General features: G+C 50.1%; 1 protein-coding gene across 5 annotated transcripts in view; it reads left to right on the top strand.

The window, feature by feature from the left end:
• The window catches only part of LARP1 (La ribonucleoprotein 1, translational regulator), an 82,619-nt gene that overhangs the window by 22,779 nt on the left and 31,932 nt on the right, over positions 1-27,908 (top strand). For 4 of the 5 annotated variants that reach the window (XM_046666532.1, XM_046666531.1, XM_046666530.1 and 1 more), the window contains exon 1: positions 6,986-7,828. The exons of the other annotated variant lie outside the window; for it this stretch is intronic. In XM_046666532.1, coding sequence (XP_046522488.1) covers positions 7,390-7,828 — 439 coding nt within the window. In that variant the 5' untranslated portion in view covers positions 6,986-7,389. Of the gene's footprint in view, positions 1-6,985; positions 7,829-27,908 lie in introns of those variants that run through there. 5 annotated transcript variants of the gene reach the window in all.

Below are 27,908 nucleotides of genomic sequence, written 5' to 3'. Positions count from 1 at the left end.
GTGGGGCAAACAAAGCATGCCTGTGTCTGAAATTGTCAGAGGGCTGACAGCTTGCAACAGCTAGAATATGATTTGGAGCGGGGAAGGCACTGCATTTGGAAACTTTAGAAGTCCTGGAGCTGCCACCAATTAGTAGCGTGACTCCTGAAAAACACCTCCTCTTTCTGAGCTTCAGTTTCCTCATCTATAGATTAGGGTGAGACTCACTCTGCTTCCTTTGTGCGATTTGAAGAATGTTTCTCTTGATTCTATGCCAATGACCATGACCATTAACCCCTTTATAATCAGAGCGGACATTTATTCAGGACTTACTGTTTGTCAGGCACTGTTCTAAACACTTTGCATATATTAACTCCCTTAATCTTCACAATAACCCTATGAAGTAGGCGCTGTTATCATTTCCACTTTACAGATGAGTAAACCGAGGCAGAGAGGGGCGAAGGAACTTGCCCAAGGTTACAGAGCTGGTGGCTGGCAGAGCTGGAACTATAAAATGCTTTCACAAATACTGGTTCATTTAATGTTCTCAAAGGCATAATGAATTTTTTCAGGCAAGTATTTCCCTTTCCCCTATTTTATAGATAGAAACACTGAAGCTCAGAGAAGCGAAGTAACTTGCCTGATGTCACACAGCTAGGAAGTGGGCAAATCTAAGCCTAAACCCAACTCTTTTGACCTCAAACCCTTTGCCCTTTTTTCTGTGCCATAGGTAAAGGACAGGCAGGTGGTCTGTGATGAGAACAATGTGCTGGTGTAGGGAGTTTTGTTCCCCGGGGCAGAGAACACGTCTTGCCCTTTCTTTTTTCCCCTCTAGTCCCTAAGTCAGGGCCCTTCTCTCCTGGGAGCTTAGTGCTTGTGACTAGTTTGGTCATATTGCCAGGAAAATTGCCTCCTGCCTTCATTTTGGCTGATTTCCACCCTCTCCACGAACTTGGATGTTTCTTAACGGTGGAATGTTTTAGTGTGGTTACCTGAGTCTGGGGGTCTGGGGAGGGTTTGTATTCTCCATGGGTGCTCTCTGTCTTGCGTCGTGTTGTGCAGGGGTCTGGACTAGGGTTCTGATCTTGATTCTGCTGCTCTGGCATCCTGGAGCAAATCACTGAACTTCTGTGGGGCTCAGTTCTTTGGCTGCCAGCTGGGGACAATCACGTCTGTCCTGGTTCCACGAACGCCCTTTGGGAAATGCAGTGTGACACACAGAGAAGGGGCCTGCTGTGAGGCAAGGCATACCACAGGTGCTCAACAGACGACACTTAACTGACTGCACGGGGTCGATTTACATGATGCGGACACAGAACTCACAATACAGAGTGAAGGGTGGGAAAGAGCAAAAAAATAAAACTGCCGAATGTGCAATAGGATCTCAATTATGTAAAATATACACAGAAAAAAGACTACAGAAAAATACACTAACATGTTGCCAGTGATGGCCTCTGGGTCATGGGCTTGTATGTCAGTTTTGCTTTGCTAGACTTAAAAAATTTTCCTGTTTGCTAAAGTTAGCACGTTTTATTTTTATATTTTATCATTTAAAAGTATATATATAAATTTATATGTAAACGCATATATTTATTAAAAATCATATTATATTTATTATATATTATTTACCATGTACTATATTATATATACTATATATATACATATATAACATATTTTATAAATATAAATATAAAATTTAGTACATGACCCTTGACAGTGCTGTCCTAGTTACCAAAACATTGATGTGATCAGGTGTGATCCTGCATACATTCGTTCATTCATTCATTCATGCCTTTCTCAGGAAAACAGACTGAGGGCCAGCTGTGTAGAAGGCACCACTGATGATTACTGCAGGGGACTCTAAGAAGAATGGGGTACAGTCCCCGCCTTTAAGAAATACATCATAATCTAGATGGAATATAAGGCATAACCATAAGTAACCATAATTGAGGGTAGAAAGAAAGTAAAAAATACTATATGCTTTCGGGATATTGCTGCTAGGAGTTACGAGTAATCTCCTCTTAACCAGGAGAAATCTCTTCTAGCTGTGGAGATTAATTAAGATTTTATGAAGAAGTTGGCATGTTGTGCTGAGCCTTGAATGACAAGTAGAATTCTGGACAAGGGGAAATGGAAAGGCATTACTGGCAATAATAAAAGTAATGAAAGGTAATGTTTATTTAGCACATACTATGTACCAGGCATTGTGCTATTAAATTACACACATCAGCTCATTTAAGTCTCACTGAAGCTCTCTGAGATAAGTAGTATTATCATCCTCAATTTACAGATGGGGAAACTGAGGCTTACAGAGAGGTTAAGTATTTGCCCAAAGTCACTGGATGGTTGAGCTGGGATTCACACTCAGGACCTCACTATGAACAGCTATGTCACAGGGAGAAGAATAACATGAATTGAGGCAGGAAAACATGGGGTCCACAGAGGATTAGAGCGGGAGCTTCCTGAAGGCAGGCAACATGTGTGTTTTGCTCATCTCCCCTCGTCCAGGGCCTGAGCAATGACTGGCACATTGTAAGTGCTTATCTGTCGAGTGAAAGAAACAGTGAGTGATCCACTGTTGCTGAAGTGTGGGCTGGAAGGCAGCAGGACAGGAGAGGGTGTGAAGGTAGAGATTTTAAGCAGAGGCAGGGCCCATCAAAGTCCATCAGAGAGTTGAGAGCCTGCTCAGGCAGTGTGGCAGGCTGCATCGCAGGGAGGGGTACAATTGGTGGGGAAGCCCACCATAAGCCCACTTGAGAAGCACAGGAATGCCAGGGAGGGTAGCGGGGCTGGGGAAGAGGCTGCGTAGGTAGAATGGAGGAGAAAGAGGCTGGGATGGTGCCTGTCTAACTCAGAGTGGTGAATGTGTTAAAAGTTAACTCTCTATCAGAGCTTCATTGCAAATCCATCCTTCTCTTTTACCAACCCCCTGGGGGGGCTTGGGCTGCCTCTGAGCCCACTTCCTCATCTGTAAAATGGGGATAATCACGCTCACAGAAAACGGTTGCCTTGGGACTTAACCAGGTATTATGGGAACAGTCAGTACCCTCTCCTACTCCTTACCCCTACTCCCTTACAGGTTAACTATTGTCTGCATCTACTTCACAAGAGGAGCTCTAGGCTGAGCCTCCTCCTGTGAACTGAAGTCAATTTCCTGGCATGTGCCAGAGGCCCACGAGTCTTCAGCGTTTGCAAAAACACTCCGCGGCTGGCACTGTTTGTTTTGGCCGAGGCCCCTCCCTTGCTAACTCTGTCCTACTCCTCTGTGTCAGTATAAAGAGGCCTCACCACGCCCAGGAGCCCCTGATGTCAGAAGATAAGTGATCCAGCCCACGTTTTTCCAGAACAGAGTCCTTTGGAAAAATCAAACTCAAAGAGGAATAAAACTGCACATCCAAGTGTGTGAAATGTTCCTTCCTAATAAGCACAGATAACTCAAGGAACCATCCCTCCCCTTTTACCTATGCCCCCTGAAAGAATAGTTTCATGGAAATTTTATCTTTCTTCACACCCATGAGCCAGGTGGGCAGGTATTGTGCTTCCCATTTTGTGAGCGGGGAGATGGAAGCCCAGGGAGGCTCAGGAGGCCGCCCAAAGTCATCCAGCAAAGTCAGCGATGAGACCTCGGTTATAAACCAGGTTTCCCGGCTCTCTGGTCCCTCGCTTGGCCTCCTCTGTCTCTCTTTAGGAAGTTGTCAGCACCGGGAGCAAACAAACACGTAATTAATTACAAATAGCTATGTGGACCCACTTCCTAATTTTTATTTTTTCAGTTTGATTTTCTATGCGTCTTTGGGTTTGAGGCGCATCAGTGGTTGAAGCCCTGGGCACGGCCCAAGTTAGTCTGATCCTGTCTCTTTTTGCCTAAAGTCTATCTTGTCTTCTCTCTTTTTTTGGCCTCAGGTCACCTACTGCTTAGTTACTTGGTCCCCCCAATTAGGGTTTACCTTTAGGAGAGACAGGATTCAACTTTTTCAGTATTTTCCCTAGGCCTGTGTATTTGATGGCTTCTCCATAAATACCTGTGGCTATGGCAATGGAGGGAAGAAAGGCAGGCCTTACGGTGTGGTACGAGGGGTAAGGACAAGGCCTGAGGAGTTAGACTGCCCTGAAAAAGCCCACTCTGACAGTTAGCTGCTGCCTGTGACCCTAGGCACCCACCTGACTTTCTTTTCTGAACTTCAACTGCTTTCCTTTGTAATTGACGATCATAACAGCTCAGGGCCTAGCCTGGTGTCTGGCACAAGGTAGGGACTCAATGGCTATTTGTGGGAAGAATTAATACCTATCTCACTGAGTAATTTTGAGGATTAAATGAGATAATCAACGTCAAGTATTTCTCGCAGAACCTAGCATATAGTAGCTACTCAATAAAAGTAGCTACTCTTAACTATTTGGTCATTTAATATTTAGAACTGAAGACACGCGTAGAGAATGCCATAGTGGGTCAGGAATGAAAAAAACCTGAATCCAAACCCCAGTTCCATTGTTTTATGTAGAAAAAGACACTGGATTTAGGATCAGGAGATTCAGGTGTGAGACCTGGCTCTGTCCTGAACTAGCTGAGTGACCTTGGTTAAGTAACTTCACTTCTCTGAACCTCACTGTCCTCATCTGCAAAACAAGGAGCTTGAGTAATCATTAAGATTCCTTTTTCCAGCTCTAACAGCCTCAGTCTAAGATTTAGGCTCATGCAACTCTCTTGGCTTCTCTGGCCCCAGTTTGCCCATCTGTAAAATGGCACACTCGTGTTTGGGAGTTCCTCCCCGGGGCACGACAGCCCGAGGGTGTGCAGATCCCAGTGCTCCTCCAGCCTCCATGCTGCAGGGCCTGGCGGTTCTTGTTCAGCTCAGACTGACTGCTGGGTAGCGTGGAGTGGTTACTTATCCCCCCAGAGCCCTCGTCCCCTCACAATGTGTATGGGGGCACCTCTCCCTTCTACCTCCACTTACAGGCATATAGTAAAGAATAACCAACAATGACCATTATGTCTCCTATTAACGAAGTTCAGAGAGGATCTAGTGTGAATAACCTCTTCAGGAAATATTTATCAATAAACGTATTAAGGAATAGTGCATTCCAGGGGCAAGGTGCAATAATTTACCTTCTGAGTAAGAGTGTATATAATGCAGTTATGAAGAATCTTGCTTAAATTCCTTGAGATTTCCTTAATCATTACTTTTGTTGGTACCTCTTTTGAAGCACTGGCCTCAGTCTCTATAATTTACACAGCACTTGGACTAACGTTGTCCCACTTGACTCCACAAAAGCTGGGAGGGTAGAAGCAAGTCAGGCATAATTTACCTGCGTTTTTCCACCAGGAAAGGGGGCCCAGGGAAGTGTGGAGAGCTGGCCGGGAACAGAGGCTGAGTTACAACATATGGAAGAGCTGGGACTAGACATCAGATTGCCTGACTGTCCTCACTAGCACCTCGCCCCGGTAGCCCTGGTCACAACCCTACAACCAGCCTTGTCCTGTGGGACAGTTCCAAGAGGCGTTCCAGTACGCCCTCTCCTCTATCCTGCAGGTCATGTGTTCTAAGCCTTGCCTTGGAGATGGCCAACATTCCAGGCTGTTATGTCTAGAACAGATGGGATCACAGCCAGTCAGAGGCTACAACTTCTCCAAGTGAAGTGTGGGACCACCTTGGTGGGCAAGCACCCAAGGGGTCTTGTTAGACATGCAGATTTCTGGGTCCAGTCTCAGATATGCCTGATTTCAAATGCTTTGGAATCCCTGTTCAAGGTTTCCTCCTATCATCCAAACTAAAGCAGCTGATCTAGTCTAATCTATTACTGTAGTAATTATTGTCTTCATAGACACCAGACAAGCACTTGTTTATCGCTTAGTTTATTGTCTCTTTCTCCACTTTAGAATGTAAATTTCATGAGGCTGGGGACGTTGTTAACCTGGTTTATTGCCACACACACACACACACCCCCTTTCCTAGAATCCTGCAGGCCCCCACAGTACAACGTTAGTAAATACTTATTGAACTGAATGTGTACTAAAGTTTGAAACCGCTGTCATACACCGCTCCTTCATTATACAACAGGGAAACTGAGGCCCACTGAGGAAGCGACTGCTGCAGAGTTGGTAAGGGGCAGGGCCAGGGCCAGGACAAAATCTCAGATCTCTGGAGTCCCAATCGGGTGTTGGTTCAACTCCGCCCAAAGCAATTCTTTAGAAAAAAAGAAATCCACTTGTAAGAAAAGACATTTCCTGCCCATAAACACTTGGTCTCGGGGGCTTGGCCGGATTGCGGGCTGTTGGTAATTCCGTACCCACCTCCTAGGCGCCCGCTGCCCCTAAGGGTTAAGGGCCCGCCTTCCGGTCCGGGCGTCGAACCCATCTCCGGTCAGTGTCCGGGCCGGGGACGGCGGGGAGGAGCCGAGCACAGCCGGCGGAGGTGAGGGCGGTTCGCCCAAGGTCACCCGGGCGGGGCCTGGAGGGGCCAGGCCCGCTGTGCGCCAGCGAGCCAGCACCGTCGGCGCGTCCTTGGGGTGGATGGGTACCCCCCTCCACCACCCTGTAAGTGGCGGGTGGCATTAATGGCTCCTTCTCCCGAATCTGGCTCACCTAACCTCAAGAGCGCGAGCAGGCCCGGGCGGCCGCATGGCCCGTTCCCATGTGCTCCACCTGCGGCCGCTCTCACGCGCTGGCCCTTTAAGGCACCTCCCCCTGTTTACCCCCCCATTTCTCTTGCCCCCCTCATCGCCCCCGCCTCCCGAATTGCATCAGGCACGTGCTCGCCCCCGTCCGGTCTGAGAACCCCTCACCCCCCAGCCCGGGAGATGCTCCGAGGAATCAGAGGCGAGGGGCGGGGCGAGGGGCGGGGCCCCGAGGCCGTGCGCGCGCGCTCCCGCCGCTTTCGCCTGCCCGCCCGTCTCCGAGGGCCGGCCCAGCGGGCGCGCCCCCGCAGCGCCGTCCCCTCCCCTCGCCCGCCGCGTCGCGAGGCGCGCGCCCGCCCGCCGCCTGCCGCGGATCGCGTGGTCTGCTCGGCTCGCCGCGCCTCTCCCCCGTCCGTCCATATTGCTGCAGCCCCCGAGCCGGGAAGCCCGGGCCGCCCCGGGGGCGGGGGGGAGGGAGGGACGGGACGAGAAGCCTGCCAGGCTCGGGGTGGGGGCGACTTGCGAGGACTGGGCGGGGGGGGACGCGCGCCGAGGAGGCCTGGACCGCAGAGTGGGGGGCCTTCCTCCCCCCCCCCGCCCCGCCAGCGGGCCTTGGATCTACGGCGCCTGCATCCGACCGGGAGGGAGGCCGCGCCTAGCGTGAACCCCGACCCTTCTCTGCAGGGACTGGGGCCCAGCGCCCCGGAGGAAGGCGTCGCGGGCGCTCTGAGAGCCAAGTTCGAGGCGGGGGAGGCAGCCTCGGGCGCGCCCGGCTTCTCCGGGGGGGCGGGCGCGCAGATGGCCACTCAGGTGGAGCCGCTGTTGCCGGGGGGCGCCCCGCTCTTGCAGGCCGAAGAGCACGGGGGGCTGGTGAGGAAGAAGCCCCCGCCGCCGCCCGAGGGCAAGGGCGAGCCCGGGGCGAACGACGTCGGAGGGGGGGAGCCGGACGGCGGCGCCCGGAGACCTCGGCCGCCCTGCGTCAAGCCACACAAGGAGGGCACCGGGCAGCTGGAGCGCGAGAGCCCGCGGCCGCCGCAGCCGCCCGGCGCCGAGAGCCTGACCATCAGCGACGGCGAGGAGGGTGGCGGTGGCGAGCCGGGCGCTGGCGGAGGAGCGGCCGGAGCCGCGGGCGCCGGGCGCCGAGACTTCGTGGAGGCCCCTCCGCCCAAGGTGAACCCGTGGACTAAGAACGCGCTGCCGCCGGTCCTGGCCACCGTGAACGGACAGTCCCCACCAGGTGGGTCTCCCTCCTTTCTCTCCTGGTTGCGGGGGCCTCTTCCGGGGACATGGGCGTCCCCTCCCCCAGCGGCCTCCAGGGCCCCGGGGTCCGCCGCTGGTCGTGGTGACTCGGGATTTTTTTTATTGCCTCCTGGCTCGTTCGGGTCGGCGTGCCTTCCCCCCGACACGCTCGGGAACGTGCCCCTGCTGGAGGGCCCGGCGTGTCGGGGCCACGGCCGCCGCCTGGGCCGCAGCGGTTAGTGGGCAACGGCGTGGTCCGGGCCTAGCTCGCCGGGAGAGGGTGGTTGCTGGTTTCGGTGAAAAGGGCCCTCTTCCCCCCACCGCGTGTTGGGGTGAGAGACGGTTTCTGGCCTAAACCTTCCTCGGGAAGCCCCCTCTTCCCACCCCGCCCCACGCTCCCCGTTTTGGTAGCGTTGCGATCGTCCCCATGTTGTAAATGTTTAATGGGCATATGTCATGGGCAGAAGAGTGCCCGGCGATGAGTTCACACCGACCACACGGATTCAGGATTTAAAAGTTAACAAGTTTTGTTCTCTGGTAGGTGATGTATTAGGCGATATTAGGCGGTCGAGTCCGGGTCGAGGGGTCGGTAACGAGGAGAATGGGGAGAAGAGGAAACCCAACGTGTCATTGAATTCGGTGGTTTCCCTCCCCGATCCTGGGGACCTTCCGCCTTGAGAGGGAACCGGATGGCGAGCGTGCGGGGCATCCAGTTAGGGGGTTGGCGGAAAATGTGAGGCGGGTGAGGGGGCCTGCGGCGACACGAGGGGCGTGTGGCGGCGGGGGAGGGAGTGGCCGGCTGGGCGGGCGGGTGACAGTTGGGCGCCATGCGCCGCGCCGCCGGTCCGCGGGCTGCTCGCGGCCGCTCGGCCTCTGCGTTCGGCGCCCGCCGCGCCGCCGGGGGTGGAAGGCGGGTGCGGGCCGGCGGCGCGGCGCGGCCGGGGGTGTGCGTGTGCGCGAGTGTGAGTGCGCGTGCCCCCTTCCCGGCATTCCTCCGCAGCCGGGACAACGTGGTGCCTCCCCGCGCGGGGAGCGGCATGTGACCGCCGGCCGGCTCTCCCCGGGCCCGCCCTCGGCTTTTTGGCTCTTTTGGACCCGGTCCCTTGGGGGAGGTGGGGTGCAGGAAGTCCCGGCGGAGCCGTGTCGGCGGAGGGGAGGCGGCGCAGAATATGGAGGCTTGTCTCGGCCTCCCCTCTCCGAGAATAGACCGGCGGCCTGGTGGGGGGCGCGTCCTCGCTCGTCCCTTGGCTGGCGCGCAGAGGCGCGGTGGGTCTGGATTGTTTGGTTTTGGATCTTTTTGAAGTGGACCCGCATCAAAACCTACTGGTAGCCGGGGGGACGGCCTCTGGCTTAGCCCTAATGCTTTTTCAGAATTCCTTCCCTTCTGCCGTCGCTGGTTGAGGCTGGCTGGTTTAAACCATCAAAATGGGGACAGTTGAAGGGGGAGCTTAGTGCCTTCACATTCAAGGGAGCAGAATCACTGGTAGTCCTGGGGAAACCAGAACAGCCGATTCTGTAAATGGCATGTTGCAATTTTTATTTCTTTTAAGGTTGCTTCATTTGGAGGAGGGGACATTTGGGGTTTACTAACAGTACCTCAAACCATGTTCTCTTCCTTCTGCTCTTCCCTCCTTTCTCTTCCAGAACCCTCTTATGCAAAGGGCAGTGCAGAAACCTCCATTTTCTTGCATATCCCTTCTGATCCACCCACAGAGGGAGGGAGAGCAACTTTAAGACACTCTTTGGTCCTTCCTCTCTCTTTAAACTCAAAAGGGGTATAATCATCCCCAGGAGAGAGCACTCCTCAGAAGTTTAAATGGGGCTACTCACCCTGGCTGCTGCTGCTGAGCTACTGGTGAACCTGCCTTGTGGGTTTTAGGTCAGCCATGACATCAGGTGGTATTGGGTGCCTGAGCTGGCATTTTGTGGAAGTTCAGGGGCCCTTGATAGGGTGCGTTATTGGGGTTATTGATCGTGGGAAGAAGACAGCTTGGCTGGCATCTCGCCTTTCCCTCTGAGTGGGGAAGCTAAGATTGCTTTAAGTGGCCAAGGCAAAATTCTGAGTCTGGTAGATTTGCTCTGTTCTTGTTTTTCTGGAATCTTACGGCAAGAAAGTGTCTTGTCTACTCATTGGTTTTGAACCTTTGGCGTAATCTTTGTCAGAGTAACTGAGTTAATCCGGTGGCTTTTCTGTTTAAGCCTGTTGTGAGGGCTTGGATGCTTTTTGAGGGAGAATTTCGTGATTGAATCGTCTGTCTGGTAAGGTTAGCTGGTGGCCCTTTCTTTGGAGTCTACGTGGATTGCCAAGGCGCTTTTCCAGCCCGGATTTTGTTTGCAGTTTGGACAAGCTTAAATGTGACACCAGTGGAGTGGCAGTGTGGTCTTGGGATTTTTGTGTACTGTGATGCACATGTTTTTGGGAGTCTGCAGAAATGAGTGCCTCATAAGCCAGCTAAAAGCTTTCCAAAGCTTGCTGCAAATGCCTATTTTTAGTCCTCCTTTTGGCTCAGATGCTAGTGTTTTAGTTCTTTAAGGCACACGTGCAGTAACTAGTAATAAAAGATGTTTTTTGACGTCCCCTCTTTCTTGTGGGGTTCTCTATCCTGGTTTAAGCTTCCACATCTCATGTTTGTAGATTTGTAGTCTTGGGATTTTTATTTTGGCTTTATGTTGTTTCCTTCCCTGAGAATATTTTGAAAATATTAAAATTTTTTTTCCTTATTCTAGCCACAACCCTTTAAGTGTGAGAGAGGCAAGACATCTTACTTTAAAGAAGAGATATATAGCAAAGGTCCTGGGGTCAAAACTGTGTGGGTTCAAATGCCAGCACTACCACTTGCTAGCTGTGCCTTCTTGGGCAAGTTACTTAACCATTCTGTGCCTCAGCTTCCCTGTTTGTATAATAGGAATTAAATTATGATTTACCTGCCTCATGGGGCTGTTGTGAGCGATCACTGTAATGATATGTGTAAAGTGTGTAGCCCAGTGCCTGGCATATGGTAGCTCTTATACCATGTCTGGGAGATTAAGTCTATGGGACTTTCTGGGACCCTTTCTGGGTCTCTGTGTTCTCCACTTGTAAATCAATGAAGTACTTGCCTTTTCTGGTATTGTCTCAGTACTCCATGAAATATGTAGGATCTATCTCCTTAAAAATGGACTTTTGCTTGTCCACAGATGTGAAGGGCATAGTATGGATAATCTCAAGGGTTGGTGACCTAAAGAATTGGCTGTTTTTGCTTTGGAATGTGCAGTGATTAATGTTTTAAAAATAGGTTTTTTATTTGTTCCTTTGCCTTTCCTTCACATTACCTGTGGGGAGAGCGCCTTTGTGCTCTCAGGGCTGTGGGGAGAGGCCGGTCTGACTGAACTGAAAGTTGGCCATGGCTCGTGATGTGCGGTGGGTTGAGACCTGAGGGTATCATAGCCACAAGGTTCCACCGCCAGCAGCGGGAATCGGTGGGTTGGTTGTGTGGCACCTCTGACTTCATGTAGTAAGAAGACTAACCAATGCTGTAGTCTTTTTCTTGATTCTCTTTCAAAGAAAGTCGGGGGCAGGGTCTGAGACTTGAGTGTTTGTGTTCTAGGCATCACTTTTTTCTGTGTCCTTTTGAAGTGCAGCTAACTGACGGCGTAAAATAAAGGGTTATTATGCCAGCTGACCCATGGCAACTGCAGGGTTCTTCCGCCTCCCTGAGCTGGCCCCAGATAAACCTTCCTTCTCCTCTGCTTTCCTTCCTGGGTTTGGACCCTTCCCCAGGTTCCGCCCAGTTGTACCAGCTGGGGCATCTGTGTGGATTTGGGGCATCAGGCTTCACTGTGTGAAGACCTCATAGCATCGAAGCTACTTTAGATCCTGGCCCCTTCCTGCCCCACCACAAGAAGCAGACTGGATGGAAGTGTTCTGCCCTGGAATCATATAGTCTGCACTTTTGAGTCTTAGCTTTGCTTCTTTTGCTGCCGCCCCTGCTGGGTTTTTTTTGAATTAAGGTTTACTTGACATAAAACATTATATTTCAGGTGTACAACATAATTATTCAATATTTGTACGTATCAAGCTTTGCATCTCACTTGCTGTGCAATTTTGGGCGAATTACTCAGCCTCTCTGAGCCACTATTACCTCATTCTCAAAATGAGAATGATAGTTACTATTTCAGAGGTCATAAGAGTTAAAGAAGATAATGTGTATAAAGCCTTTAGTGTAGTGCCAGGCACAGATCATCTAATAAGTGCTGCCTTTTTAATATTGCTATTTTAAAAATCTTATAGTAAATGATCACCATTATTAGGAGTGTTCATTTCACTTCTGATTCTGCTCATGGCCAGCTTTGTGATCATCAGCAACCCCCACTTCCTTTCTCTGTGTCTCTTGTTTCTTCATCCATAAAATGAGGGAATTGGATTAGATCTAATGTGTTAAGGTTTTTTAGTATCAAAAACACTTTTTTCAAGAAACCCCCTCCCCACAAAACAAAGAAACCAAAGCAGAGCTTCTTGTATGTGTGTGTTTATCTCTGCCACGGTGGTTAAGAATTCCAGCTTTGAATCCAAGCTCTGTGAGGGCTGCAGCGGCTCTTCTGGCTTCAGCAACCTAGACTGATGGTTTGGGGTGCGTGTCAGACCTTGTGGAGCAACCAGACAGTATGTGCCTTACCGTGCGGTAACAGGAAGTACATAGCACTGTCTGTGAACCCCCACCCCCAATACAAACTGAACCCAAACCTAAGAGAACCGTAGATCTGTGAGGATAGAGGAACAGACTGACCGTGGGGTAGCGGTTATCCAGTTTCTGAACGTGAGAAATTCTACAGGACAAATTATTTTATCAAAAAATAAATGGCGGTTTTTTAAAAAGGGAACTGTTATAGATGAAAAAGGTTGAGGCATCAATCAGATGCATTGCATGGATCTTATTTGGATCCTGATTTGAGCAAACCAGTTATAAGAAGACATACTGGTGACAGTTGAGGAAATCTGATCACTTTATATTAAGTTATTTGTCAGGGGTGATAATGGTGGTCTGATTGTTTTTTGTTTGTTTTAAACTCCGTGACTCTTTATATTGTGCATCTCTGGCTGAGAACTGCTAGGTTAGCTTCAATAGCTGAGGGCTTAAAGCTGTTTTCCTGTAGTTCAATCCAGTTTCTCCTCTTCTCAAAGAAGGCACGCAATTAGGGCACCCTCTGAAGGGGAGAGCGAGGGAGGCCTGCCCCTTACCTCCTGGGCCAGGAGTTTGAGTTTGACATTAACTGGGAAGTGAGTGCCTGCTTGGGAGGGAGAGGGGCTTAGGAGGTGGTTCCAGACCCATGCTGGCGGGGGTGGTCTCCCCGCAGTCTTGACCTCTGACCCTCCGGAGGAGCAGACTCTCTTGGCTGATCCACCCCCGGTCTGCAGTGGAACCTAGGCTAGATTAAACGTTTCAGAGCTGTTACTCAGCACTCATTCCCTCCCTTTGGGAGGTGGGAAGGGAGGGAGGAGGAGTGGGCCGAAAACCACAAGAACCTCTTTAAAATGGAGAGCTTGGCAGATGGGAGTGTCCCTGTTTACAAAGTCCAAGACAAGCTCACAGGGGGTAATTAGGGTGTTGGGGCCTTGAGAGGGCTCACAGGTGCCTCAGTCCAGGCTCACAAACCTCCCAGACTGGTCCAGAGTGATCTAAGGGAGTGGCCAGGAGAGAGGACAGCCGTACCTTGCTGGGGCTTCATGAAAGGAAGCAAGTTTTGATACCTGGCTAGTGAAATTATAGGAAACAGTGGGGTGAAGGAGCCAGGGGGTAGGTGATAGGGTTTAAATCAGAGCACGGGCAGAGTACTTCTCTCTGCTCTCCCTTTGTGATCTCAGACAGCTTGCCTAACCTTTGTTTTCTTATTCACAGAATGAGACTAACTTCTGTGCTGAGGTTGTTTTGAGGGTCAAATTGGTATCAAGTATGGGGTTGCTCAGTTCATGAGTTAAAATGTCCCACACGGATTAAGTGTTTTATATTCCATAAGATGCATTCCAAAGCCAAACATATGTAGTTTGAGGAAATTACCCATTCTGAGGGGTTACCGTACCTTTCCTAAGTGAGGGTGATAATCAGCACTTAGCTTCACTTTCAAGTAGTGCTATTTGTTATGGTTGTGAGGACCCACTAGCCACCGCAGATAGCCTAGGGTGTCTCCCGTCGTATTTTCCCACAGTCTGGACCTGCTACCTTTCTTTTGGCTGTGACTTCAGACTGGCAAAGCCCTAAGTGTTGGGGGTGAGGAGTATGGGCCTTTATTGATGAATTTTGTAAAGCCAGCCAGGTAAATCTGTTGTGTATGGTGAGGGCCTGCCCTGTCTGAGTGTTAGGAACTGTCAGTAAACCCAGATGACCCCTCCAGGAGAGGTTTTGTTTACAGGGCACTTTCTAATAACCCTCCAAACTTGTTGTGGTAACTTCCTTACCCTCCAGACATGCATTCCAGCAGCTCGAGGTATTCTTTTCTCTGCTTTAAAAAGAAGTTGCCAGCTTCGCAGGAACTGAAGTCCCACTGTGGCCGGGGGCCGTCTGCATGCATGGTCCACCCTGGGCTCTGTGGTCTTGCTCTTCTTTTCACAGACACTAGCTTACTGACGCTCCTGATAACCCCCAGGAAAGCAGTGGTGATAGCGGAGCTACCATGCGCTGGGTGCCTTACCTGGTCTGGCCCACGTGATCTGCTCGGCAGGTGCTCCTGTTATCCCCGCTTCACGGATGAGGAAAGTGAACCTCAGGAGGCATTAACAAGCAACTCTGCCCTCCTGATTGCTCAGACTAAAAACCTGAGGGTCATCCTGGCCACCTCTGTTTCTGTCACCATACTTCTAATTTACCAGTACATCCTTTTTGTTCCTGAAAACTTCCTCCAAAGCTAAATGCTTCTTACCGCCTCCTTTGTTACTCGCCTGGTCCACACACCATTGCTTCTCATCTGGACCGTTGGAGGAGCAGCTGCTAGCTGGTCTTCTATCACTCTTGCTGAAATCCTCTCACACGGCTTCTTGTAGCGGAGTTAAATCGGAGTCCTTAGAGTCTCCTCTAAGACGATGCTTGATATGGCCCCCCCCCCCCCCCCCCCGCCCCCCGCCAGGCACTGACTCATCTTTCACCGCTTTTCCCTTCCAGCAGCATTGGTCCTAGCCTTTCCTGGTGCACTCTCCTGCTTCAGGGCTTTTGTTCTGCAATGCTCTTCCCCAGATAGCCACTTGGCTCACACACTCACTTTCTTCAGGTTCCTGTTCACATATCACTGTGATGGAGAGGCATCCCAGATCACCCTGTATAAAATAGCAAGCCTCCACCCCTTACTCTATTCCCATCCCTCCTACCCTGCTTCATTTTCCTCCTTAGCCCATATCACCATCGGGTCAGGACTTCAGTTTTTGACTACTGCTGTATCCCCAACACCTACAACATGCCTGGCACATAGTAGGCAGCTTGGTGAACATTTAATTAATGAATGAATGCATGAATTTCATGCTTTAACAGCATCTTTCAGCACATTTTGAGTCCGGCATAGAGGATACCAGAGTGAATAATAAAAATCTGTGTTGGCAAGGAGCACATGCACTCACAGTCCAATATGGAAGGTGCTGTGTGAGAAAAGTGTGAGACTATTCGGGAGTGTAGCAGGGGCACCCAGTTCAGTCCAGGTCAGAGAAGTCTTTCCGTAGGAGGCAGTGGCAGTGCTGAAATGGCAAGGATGTGTTGGAGTTACCTGAGAAAAGTCCTGGAAAGAGAGCTCATTCTTGGTTTAGGATTGGCCCTGGGGTTTAGAAAACTGAGTAATTCCCTGTGGCTGTAGCATAGATGACTCGAAAGGTAAATTTGATTTTAACTGGAGGGCAGTAGGGAGCCATTGAAGATTTTAAGTGAGGGAGTGGCATGGTCAGATTTTTCCTTTTGAAAGATTACTCTGGCCACATGATAGAACCTCTTAGGTTAAGAATAGATGATTTGGGGTTTCCTATCTGATCCTTTGGAGCAAGGTTCCCAGATTACAAAAGAAAGCAGACTTCCAAGTCATTCCTGAAGTGTAGGTCTTGAGCAATTACCAGCTGTCGTTCTTTAGGGGTGGGGAGTGGTTCTGGTTTATGGGATTTCTCTGATCTTTCAGAAGGCCACATTAGCTGGAATGCATCTCACTTGCCCGAAGAAGCACACTTGCTGATGGGCTGGCCTAGGCTGAGCTCATGTTTGAGCTTACAGCCACCAGTCTGCTGGCCCCTGCTGCAGCTGGATAGGTGGGAAGAGGAGGCCCCAGAAGTAGTGGCAGGGGGACAGGCTTCCAGGTGGCATTCCCCAGCTCTACCAGGGGAGACACCCATGTGGCTGGGCTTCTAGGCTCTGCTTGCCACCGGCTGCTGCAGCTTGGCTCTCGACTTTTCCACACATAGCCAAGTGCACAAGATTTCCTTCCCATCAGAGCCACCTCCCCTCAGCTGAATTCAGCTGTTTTTACACCTGTATTGAGCACAGTGGGGTTTGCATTTGCCTGTAGAGAGGCTGCTGTAGTGACTTGCTGAGAATGCTGGGCTGTGGAGAGTCAGGCTTGCCCAGCCCAGTGCCCACTTGTCAACTCTCTTCCCATTGCTGTGCCCTCTTTTCAGGGAGGAAAGAGTGTTGAGAGCTGGAAGGGACCCCAGAGGTCACTGAGTCTTAAACCCTCATTTGCAGGTAAGATATTACAGGCCCAGAAAAGAAACAGGAGTTCCTGAAGATCACAGGGTCAAAGCAAGGCTGAGACTTGAAGCCAAGTCTCTTGGCTCCCCCTCCATTCTGTTTTCACTCCACCTCTGGAGGAAGAAGTAGAATGGGGTGGTTGAATGTGGACTTTGGAGTCAGTCAACCTACAGTTTCAGTTAGCCCAGCCACTTACCCGCCGGGTGCCCTTGGATGGCTTGGTGACTTCTGGGCTTCAGTAAATGGAGTTCTGTCTAGAGTAGCCATGTAGTGGGATCATTGCTGGAAGTGAGCTAGGCGAATGTGAATGCTCAGCCAGGGCCTGGCACATTAGAAGTGATCGTAAGAGTGTTGATGGTGCCTCTTTTGAGGCCTTGAATTTGACCTGGGTCTTCAGTTTGCTAACAGAGGATCGGTGCTGAAGCCAGCCTTTTTTTCTTCCTGAGTTCTCTGCCTTTTGATCCCTGCTGCTTGGTCCTGAGCATACACAGGAAGGCAGCGCATGCCCTTCTTAGAGCCAGCTCTTCCGACCCTGCCCCAGGCTGCCATGCGACTCCACAGTGGAGGCGAGTTGAAGGACTCACTGGAGGCTGAGAGGAGTCACAGCCGTGAGAAGCCCACATTGCGGCGGTTGGCAGTGCCATGGTGGGAGGACGGCAGTGAGAGACAGGCCCAGGTACTTTGCAGGGAAGCCCTCCCACTCCATCTTCGGTGTCTTTCTGCAGCTTTGGGTTTGTTTGGGAGAGCGGAGGTCTCTTTGCTTCTCCTATTTTGTGTACGTACTAACAGTAATGTGAGGGAGACCAGTTACGTGGATGAAACAGCCCGCTTTGGGTTTTGCCCAAAGTGGAGCTGAGTGTAAAGGTAGTTTGGACATGGTCAGAGCAGAGTTGGGTGTGGGAGGCTAGATGCTGCTTCTAGGGAATGTGGGAGGGAGACAGGAAATCAGGAGCACACAGAGCAGGCGGCCCACTGGGACGCCTCACCTTTCTGAGGAGGGAATGGTTGAAGGCACTAGGATTATTTTGCCCAGAGAATCAAAGCTTGCAGTGGGTGGAAATGCTGGTTGTTCTGAAATAGGGCATTGTATAGACCTGCTTTATTTGGCCCTGTGGGTAAAGCTCTGAGGGCAGGTGGGAGATGGAAGGTCAGTAGGATTTGGCTGCAGTCAAGTAAATTTCAGCAGTGCCCGCAGATGGATTCAGCTGTCACAGGAGGTACTGAGTTCCTTAACAGGGTGATAACATTTAAACAGTTTGGATTGTGATTTGCTCTGGGGCTCTGCAGCTGCAAATTGGCAAAGTACTTCCTAGATTTGTTCATTCAGAAGTTTTTGAGTACTTGTTAGGTGTCAGGCCCCAGAATTCTGGGATTAAGAAAACACATGGGGCTTATATCTTAAAAGGCAGAAGTCACAATTGGGCGCCCCCTCAACCTTACCTCTTCAGGCTCAGGGCAGTCTACTGACATGTTTTGATTTGCCTTGCTTTTAAAAACAATTTGTAGTAATCACCTATATTTTAAAATCAAGAAAATTTGTCTGGAAGCCTGGAGATTTGCAACTTCTCTTTAAAAAGTCAGACTCTTGAGTATACAAAAACCCCCAGTGAATTGTATACTTTAAATGGGTGAATAGCATGGTATGTGAATTACATCAGTAAAGCTGTTATGGGGAAAAAAATGAGAAGAACTGGCCACATTGTGCCTCTGTTCTTTTGTGACTGCTGTCCAGTGGCAGGACCTAGTCTCCTTTAGACGAGGGCGCCAGCATGAGGCCTGTGGGCCTACCCTTTGTGTGTTTTAGCAGTCTGTCCAGCCCACAAGCTGAGGAGCATCCTTATGGGCGATGAGGAGAGGAGAGGGTGGGGAAGACTTTAAGGCCTAGGAGAGGAATTGCGGTCCATAGAGGGGACTCCTTACCCACCTCTTTGAGGGAGAGTGGGTGTGATGTGGAGACAAGACACCACTGGACATTGTGGCCTGAGCAGCAGTAGAAAGCTGTCTGAGAGCTAAGGGATAAGCTTGCCAGGGAAGCTGAGTTCTGTTAGGCCCCAGTGAGCCTTTACTCTCCTCCCTTCATCTGTGAAATGGGTATACCATCTTTGATCTTAATCTCTAAGGCCACTTCCAGCTCAAACACCCTGTAGGTGTCAGAGCAGCTAAGGCAAATGTTATTACGTCTGAAGGTGGAGAGGGAAAACATCCTGGCTAGAGGCCTTGGGCAGCATGGTCCTGCTATTTGGGCAGTGGAACTGAGACTCATTGGAGCATTGGATTCTCTCTGGGGGCAACAGATACTGGAGAGAGGCTTCTCCAAGGCAGGCCTCTCCTCACAAAACTGTTGGTGTGAGCCCTGTAGGAGTAGGGTAGAGAACTCTGGGCAGGAAAACGAGACCAGCCTTCTAGTCCCAGCTGTTTGGCTCACTTGCTGAGACACCTTGGGCAACTTAGCAAACCTCTTCAGGCTTCTTAAATGAGGGTGGTTGGGTCAGAAGAGCTTTCAGGTTCCTTTCCCACAAAGACTGCAGTTTGTTGACAGCTTTCATTGAATGGGGTTGCTGCCCCTCCCGATTAGACTGGCTGCGGAGTGCCGTCCCCGAGAGTTTGGCCAAACCTGTGGGATTCTTCTACCTAGGCATGGGGGATTCTGTCCTAGGCTTCTGGGAAATGCTGGGCTAAAATGATCTGCCCCAGAAGGTTGTGAGTGCCCTCAGCAGTGTGCAGACAGTAGTGGCCCATCTCTTGGCAGGAATGTTATTGGGAAGAGTCTGACATCCTGTACCTGGTTAGATTGGGTGGTTGCTGAGACCCCGCCCTCTTCTGGCCTTAAGATTTAGAAGCTAGGTCTGGCGGAGGCCAGGATCACAGTCTCAGCCAGCTCAGTAGAAGGGAAGCTGAGCGTTCTCAAGAGACTAAGTCCTCAGAGTCCTCAGGCTTATCTAGAGAAGCAGGAGGGCTGGAGCCCATCTTTGGTGTGAAAGGAACTAAGTTGGCTGCCACCAAAGTGAAAATCATTCATGTAACACATTTATTTGAGTAACCTACTAAGTGTTAGACCATGGGAATATTGATGGAATCAAGACAGAAGGGACCTGCCCTCATAGTTTACCTTCTGATGGGGAGACACTGTAAGCCAACAAGGTAATTCTGGTTATCTCTTGCTGCCTAACAATTCACCCCAAAACTTCGTAGCGTAAAAAAAATAACTATTTTGGGGCCAGCCCGGTGGCACAGCGGTTAAGTTCGCACGTTCCGCTTCAGCGGCCCAGGGTTCGTGGGTTTGGATCCTGGGTGCGGACGTGGCACCGCTTGGCAAAAGTCATGCTGTGGTAGGCGTCCCACATATAAAGTAGAGGAAGATGGGCACAGATGTTAGCTCAGGGCCAGTCTTCCTCAGCACAAAGAGGAGGATTGGCAGCAGTAAGCTCAGGGCTAATCTTCCTCAAAAAAACAACCACCACCATTTTATTCACTGATTTGTGTATCAGGGTTTGCACAGGGCTCAACTGGGCGATTCTTTTCTTTATGACGATGATAGAGGTGATGGGTGCCCTGGTCTGGAGGGCCCACCACAGCTTTACTCCCATGTTTGGTACTTCACTCCCATGCTTGGCAGTGATGGATGGAAGACTGAGTTCAGCTGGAACTAGAGTGTCTTCAGGTGCCCTCTCCAGCTTGGTGGTTTCAGAGTAGTAGGACTTACTATATAGTGGCTTAGGACTCCCAGAGAGTGTCCCAAGAGACAGGAAGTAGATGCTGTCAGTATTCTACGATCCTGGGTCTGAACACAACATCACTTTTACCTTATTCATGTTGATAGAGGTCAGGGAATGCCTCTAAGGGTGAGCCAAGATGGAATCGATTAGGAGCCTGGTGGTGAGCATTCTAGCCTGTAGGAATAGCAAGTACTAGGTGGTGATAAGTTTAGAGTTCTCCAAGGAACTGACAGAGAGGCCTGTGTGAATGAGAGGTGAGGGGCTCAATAAATCAGAAGCAAGAGGCCTTTGGAGAGCACCTTAGGGAGTTTGGATCCTGTTCTGAAAACAATGACAGAGGTGGCATGATCTGATTTCTGTTTTAGGATTACTCTGTTCTGTGGTGAGTGGACTCGGGTAGGGGACAGGAAGAGACCAGGTTGGAAGCCGGAGACTTCCGCAGGAAAGAGATGGAAAGGAATGGATGATAGCATAGTGACTTGGGCTGATGTTTTAACTAACTTGCTGTTTTCCCCCAAGTCTAAACCACTTAGAGAGGAAGTTTTCTGATTGCTGTTTCTTACTTCCTTCTCTCTGCTCAGACTCTCTAGAAGCTGAATTAGTTGTACTGTGCCCATTAATCAGAACTGTGGCCTGAGGCAGGCCGAGATTTCAACCCTGGTTCTGGGTCTCTTGGCCCCACAACCAGGCCCTGCCTAGGCCAGCTTCCCCTGGCGTGTCCCAGGCTCCATGCCCCAGGGTGGAGTTGAGGGGGGTGTGGGTGATATAGTATGGGGGCACCAGCAGGAGCAAGGGCAGGGATGGTGGGGCCAGAGGGTGGGGAATGAGCCTGGCATGGGCTCTCTATGTCACAGATTTCTGTTCCTGACTTCTTGTTAGAAACTGCAGTGGCTTTTTTATTTCAGGTAAGATCTTCAGAGTGGGGTCAGAGCAAGCTCTCTGAGCTGAAAGTCTGGGGATTCAAGTTCTGATTTCAGTCCCACTCTCTCCTTTCTCCTGGCTGGACCTTCATTTCTCACAACTTGTGCGACGGGATTGGATGGTGACTGTGTTGCTCATCCATCACCAGTGTGCCTTTATCATGTCTGTGGGCTTACTCAGGTGTCCTAGAATCTGCCTTATGGAAGCTTGCCTCCTTGAGGACAGATGCCCCGGGGAGCCAAGCCAGACTGCCCCAGACCGTTTCCTTCTCATGTGATTATCAAACTTCTGAGCTACCACGCGCATCTCATTTGTTTTCACAACAACCGTATGGGTTCTAGCTACGGTTATGATCCTCATTTTACAGGTGAGAAAATGAGTTCAGAGAAGTTCAGTAGTTTTCTCAAGGCTACGCAGTACAGTTATGCGTTGCTTAATGACAGGGATGCATTCTGAGAAATGTTAGGGTATTTCATCGTTGCGGGAAGATCCTAGCGTGTGCTCACAAACCTAGATGGTGTAGCCTACTACACACGTGGGCTGTATGGTACTAATCTTATGGGACCACCATTGTATATGTGGCCCTTCACTGACTGAAATGTCATTATGCGGGGCATGACTATAGTTAGTAAGTAGTTGGATTCCAGCCAGTGGCGGACTGACTCCAGAGTTCCTGCCTTCTCATCTGGCTTTGCCTTCTCCCAGACCACAGAGGTATACATACCCAACCTGGAAAACTGTTTCTGAGAGAAGACCTGTACAAATCTTCAGACAGCATGAATCTGTACGAGGCCATGGTGGGCCAGCCTGCAGGTTCTAGCTCTGCCCCCGGCTATCCTGAGTGGGTGTGAGCCAGGCCCTGGAACTTCTGATCCTGCTGGTGAGCCCTGACCCCTCTTCCCCCAGAGATGTTCCTCTTCAGCTCTGTCAGGCCACGTGGAGCCTGCTGGAAAGAGCCGTGCTGACCTTGTGGTTTCTCAGGCGTGGCCTCGGGGCCAGTAGGAGGGGGTGGGGAGTGGCTCTCTACAGGCATTGAGAGGCTCCCGGCTCTTGGTTACTAGAGTGGATGGGAAATACTATTATGTGTTGGGCCTTTTAACTTCTTTTGAAGGGGAAATCTTTTCAGCTTACTCTAGCAACACTAATTCATTGTAGAAAAATGTCCAAATATGTTTTAGCAAAGAGAATATAAATCCCTTCATGGTCTGTCCCATCAACCACCATAATAAGTACTACTAAGATTCCATATTCTTTTAGACCAGCGTTGCCTAACAGAAATACAGTGCAAGCCAGCTATATAATTTTAAATTTTCTAGTAGCCATATTTAACAAAAGTAAAGATAGGTGAAGTAAATTTAAATAATATAACCCAAGATAATCAAGATACTACCATTTCAATATATAATCAATATAAAAAGTATATAATTGAATAAAATATTTTATATCCTTTGTACTAAGTCTTTGAAATCTGGTGTGTGTTTTACACTTAAAGCAGTTCTCAGTTCAGACTAGCCACATTATAAGTGCTCAGTATCCACATGTGGCTAATGTCTGCTGTATTGAACAGCACTTTCTAGACTTTCTTTGTGAGTGTATGCACACACATATATATGTATATATACACACACACACCTTTTAAAAAACATGGGATCGTAATATTTTGTGAGCCTTATGTTTTTCCCCACTTAGAAACACTGGTTTTCACAGGCACTTATCGTGTAGCCCTCAAAACAGCCTTGGTCGGTGAGGCAGCATTTTCCTGATGAGAAGGGTTAAGGAGCTGAACAGTGCTACCTTGCTGTGAGTGCAGGTGCACACAGCCTAGCTCTGCTGCCTGTGAGGCCTCCGTTCCTTCATTGCCCTCTGCAGGCACCTGGAGTGGATCTGAGACCACTGAGCCCGGTCCAGAATTTGCACACGTGCACACACACGCTGCTGAGGGAAGCAGGCCCACATAGGGGAAGCTGCTGACCCAGGCTGCCATAGAGGGATGCACCGTTTAAAACGCAAGCATTCCAAAGCCCATTTCAGTGCTCTTTCCGCCACACTCAGCTGCCTTCCAAGAGCTTGGATTTTCAACTAGCCAAAGTACAAAGAGGAAACCAATGCACCCCAGGACAAACCCAAGTGGAGGACTTCTCCCACCCCCCGCTGGTTTCCAGGCTCTTAACCATTGCACTGCCCTGCTGCTGGTGGTGAAGAAGGGTGATCCGGGCTGACCTTGGGGAAGTAGGCAGTTTTCCTAACTCTCAACCCAGTGCTCTTTGCACAGGGGCACCTGTTCCATAATTGTCACTTGTGTTTCTGCATTTTGTTCTTTCTGGGCGTTGCCTTAATCCCTCCGAAGAGTCCTGTCCTGAGGGTTGCAGGTCTTACCTGGGGTGAGGACAAAGTGGCCCCTGGGGGCCATTGAACCCACCATCACACATGTCAGCTCTCACGTGAACCATTAGTTTCATGGGCTGGCAATCTTACCCACTTCTGTATCCATAGTACATAGGATGGGCTAAATAGTTGTTGAGATGAAGAGCGTTTTTCGGTCATTGCAAATTGGAATTATAGATATGTTTGTGGTTGCTAACCCTTCTCCTGCCCACCGCAGATGGTACTAATTGATCCTAGACTTTTCCTGAGCCTGTTTACTGCCTAAGGATCTTCAGTACACTGTCCCAGGCGATTGAGATCAACCAGTTACAGGTGGAATTAAGATTAGCCCTTATATGAGTTGAGCCCTCAGAGGATGTCTTGTTCACCATTGCTTCCCCAGTGCCTGGCACACAGGCCCCTCAAAAGCCAGGTTACCAGTGGTCAAGGTTCACGGGAGAGTGGCAGGAGCCCAGGGCTGGCATCTCAAAAAAACAAGTTGATATTCTTGGGACAAGCCAGGAAGCCCACTGTGTCTCAGTTCTATGTTCTGTAATATGAGGAGAACCACATCCACCCTTCCTACCTCAAACTGTTATTGTGAGACTTAGGTGCAGTGATAGGTGAGGGGGGGAGTACCTTATGAGCTGAGTAGCCCTGGTCACCAAGGGTAAGGAAAGGTAATTTACCTGGATGGGTGGCTTAAGCTCCATTCAGCTCTCCCCTGTGCCCTACAGCAGGGCCTATACAAAACCCCTGCTTTTCCATCTCACATTCCCCTCTTCTGCCTGTCCTTTGCCCTGTAGGGTCTCTGCAGTTCCCTCCATCCTCCCCTTTCCGATCTCCTGGCGATGGCAAAATTCTCCTGGGCTTGGTGTGGGCCAGAGCCCAGGCCTTCCAGTTGCAGGTGGCCCTGGAGCATTGCCTTTGCAGTAAATAGTGCTTTGATTCCTGACTCTGCTTTTCCCTTCTTCCCCTGTGCTGAGTGGCATTATCCCCACTAGCAGGTGAGCAAATAGGCTTAGAGAAGTGGATCCTGGTGCTGGTGACCTCAGTCGCCTGTAGGGCCTGCAGGCTTGAGCTGGAGCACTTTGCGGACCTATGGAATCTGGTGTCTGTCTCCTGCAGTGCTGAGAGAGGCCTAGGGTAGCCCGGGAGTTCAGACCTTTTCATGTCAGCTGCCTTCTCACTGTGTGACCTTTGGCTAGCCATTTAGCCTCTGAGTTTCCTCTGAAACTGGGATGGTCCTTCAGCCATTGTGAGGATTAAAAAATATAATGCACAAAGGCCCACAGCAGAATGTCTGAGGTCAGTGCTTAGTAAGTGCTAGCCATGATTTAAGGGACCCAGACCTCAGGGCATTGGGTGAGCAAATGCAAAGCCTAGGGTAAAGCAGTGGAGGCTATTTGGCTGTAAGGAAGAGCCAGAGAGACAGCTCCCTTCAGAGCCTTCATTCTTCTGGCACAGCCTTAGTTTGGAGCTTGTGAAACTAAACCCCAAGCCCGGCCCAGCGTGATCCTTTGCGAGCTCAAGTCTGTGGAGACACTGAGCTTGTGGCTCTTGGCCTGACCAGTCTTGGTTCCTGATACTGAAGATTGGACTGGTGGGTAAATGGAGGGGATGAGCTCCTCATGCACCCCTCCTCTGGCTTCTGTTTGTGTAATTAAAACATGCTGCCTCTTGCTCTTGGGAGCTGGTTAATACCTGTCTGTAAGCATGAGACCCTGGACTGGGGGTTGAAGACCGAGGTCCCTTCCTGGCAGTCTCACCTATTGGCAGCTCAGTTCTCAGAAATTAATTGGCATCAGCATTGCACGTGAAATTTGTTAAATCTACAGATGGCCAAGCTCTGTTCCCCTCCCCAAACTGATTTCTGGAACTTGAGGGAAGGCAGGAATCTACATTTTTAACCAAGCCGGCCCCCACTTCCCACCCAGGTGTTCTTAGATTATGGAAGTGGTATTGCAAGCCTACTAGTTCACTGGGCCCCATTTCCACAGTTGTGAAGTGAGGGTTTTTCATACAGGCTTTCTGCTCAGGAACTCCGGCTGAGTTGGAGGTAAAGTGGGAGGGAGCTTGGGTCCCTTGTCCATCCTAACAGCTCTATCATTTACTTTTCTTTTCAAGGAACTGTTAAATATTTAATGCAAAAGAACATAAATATAGGGTCCAGCCCCATGGCCTACCGGTTAAGTTCATGCGCTCCACTTCAGCGGCCCAGCTTCACGGGTTTGGATCCTGGGTGCAGACCTACACTACTCCGTGGACAGTGACCCACATACAAAATAGAGGAAGGTTGGCACAGATGTTAGCTCAGGGTGAATCTTCCTCAGCAAAAAAATCAAAAACAAAAATGTGAAATAAAAAGAAAAATATTAAAACAAGAACCCATGTACCCACTACCAGTTTAAGAAGTGCAGGCATGATTTTAAAATATTAAATGTGGTGGTGTGGTTCTGGGTAACTCCTGTCAGAATTAAGTCGACACTCATTGGGTTAAATCAAAATAACTCCAAGTATGTCCAGAGAAAACCTACTTTAGAATTACCTAGCAGATTCCTGGCCCCACCATTCCTGAGCAAAAATCTCTGGAGGCAGGATCCAGGAATCCACATTTTGATAAGCTCCTCAGATGATGGAAAATTCTTCTGCACTGGTTTTGGAGGTAGCTTATCCACTGGAAAGCTGGCTTCCTCTAAAGTTGTGGTTAGGATGATCAATGAGTGTAAGGATAAAATCAAAGGATGTTGGGACTGGACGTACTGCAGATGACAAGATCCCCCTGCCCACAGGCCTCTGAATGGAGAAACTGAAGACCCCAGAGGGGAATTCTTGCCAGGCTCCCACAGCAGGGGCTGTAGTGCCTGTGCCAGGACTGGCATCTGGTCTTCTGCCTGCTAGCCCGGGGCTCTGGACACTACCCCATCGTCTTAGTACCTGGGGCAATGGTCCTTCCTTCCTGTGGTGGCCAGGTTTAGCAAATAAAAATATGGGGTGCCCAGTTTAATTTGAATTTCAGATAAACAGCAAATAATTGTTTCAGGAAAAAGTGTCCCAGATAGTGCATGGGACACACTTGTTCTAAACAATTACTTGCTATTTATTTGAAATGGAAATTTAATTAGGTGTCTTTAGCAGATTCAAGAATCGCCTCAAAGGTAAAAAAAGATGATTATGTATTTATGGTAGTTTTGTGTTTAATAACTATGACCTCATTTAAGCTGTTAAACAATCCTGTGAACTAGCAGCTATCATACAACAGAGGTCTAGGATCTTCCATGTAAGGTGCCTTTCTGCCTCCTCAAGAGCCTGCTTGCTTGGCCCTCGTTCCTGTGTGGCTGGTTAATGCCTGTTGAGTGAGAGGCTGCGTGAGAGATTGGTCAGATTTGCCCATCTCCTCTGGCCTTGTAAGTTACTTATTTGATGGCCGCTGGTGGTTAGAACATCCTCTTGTGGACTTCACTGTCTGTGCTGTCACCTGCTGCTCTGTCCTGCCTCATAGCCCAGTGGCCTAGTAAATTGTTGGTGGGGTGGGTTTTGGGTAGGGATCAGACCCCCTCTACATTTGCTGAAGGGGAAGGGAATGAAATAGGGTACCTGCTGGTGTCTCGAGGGCATCTGTGAGCAGGCGTGGGGAGTCTGCAGGTGGGGCCATCTCTGTCTCCACGTCCACGGCATCCTAGGGTTCTGCTCTTTTCCAGTGGGATGTAGTATGTAGTGCTGAAGGGGCCTCTAAGACTGGCCCAAACTCAGCAACAGAGGCAAATAAATCAGCTGCTTCTAGGGGGCAAAGCCAGCCAGCTGAACTAGGTTGGGGGAGCTAGTCTGTACCCAAGAACTCCTCAAGTTCCTAAGTCTGCTTTTGGGACACCTGGCAAGTCTGTTTCCTTTCTGTTGGAGTTTTCCGGTTACCAAGTGTCCCCAGTGTGCAGGGCTGGCGCTGTTAGGGCTCAGTCATTTCGGAGAGCAGGAAACCGAGGGTTAGTGAGAGTGTCTGACCTGCCGTGCTGGTAGCTAGCTGCTCAGGCCCTCCGGGGCCTGCCTGCCTACCCCGGGTCTCCCAGAGGGAGCTGAGAGGTTCTGCCTGCTCTGGAGGAGCGGGAAGATGTACTGTTAGAGGAGAAAGCAGGGCTTGGCTCCCAGACCCACTGCAGCCAGAGCACCCCTTCTTTTCTGTCATGTGTCCAGTTCCACGTGAGAAGTCATCTTCCTGAAAAACAGAGGGATGTTTCAGGACTCTGTTACAGGTGCCATCAGTAGTTGCGGGGAGCGGTTCCTGTAATGCTTGGGTCCCTGAGGTCCCACCCCCCACCCTGTGAGTGGGTGCCCCTGTGCATAGAGTATATTTTGTTGGGTGGGGAAATTGACTTCCCAACCTGAGGGAAAA

This window comes from Equus quagga, chromosome 7 (assembly GCF_021613505.1).
Source record: "Equus quagga isolate Etosha38 chromosome 7, UCLA_HA_Equagga_1.0, whole genome shotgun sequence".
In the NCBI taxonomy this organism is placed as follows: Eukaryota; Metazoa; Chordata; class Mammalia; order Perissodactyla; family Equidae; genus Equus; species Equus quagga.
The sequence above is the reverse complement of the archived record's forward strand: the minus strand, read 5'-3'. Positions and strand labels throughout refer to the sequence as shown.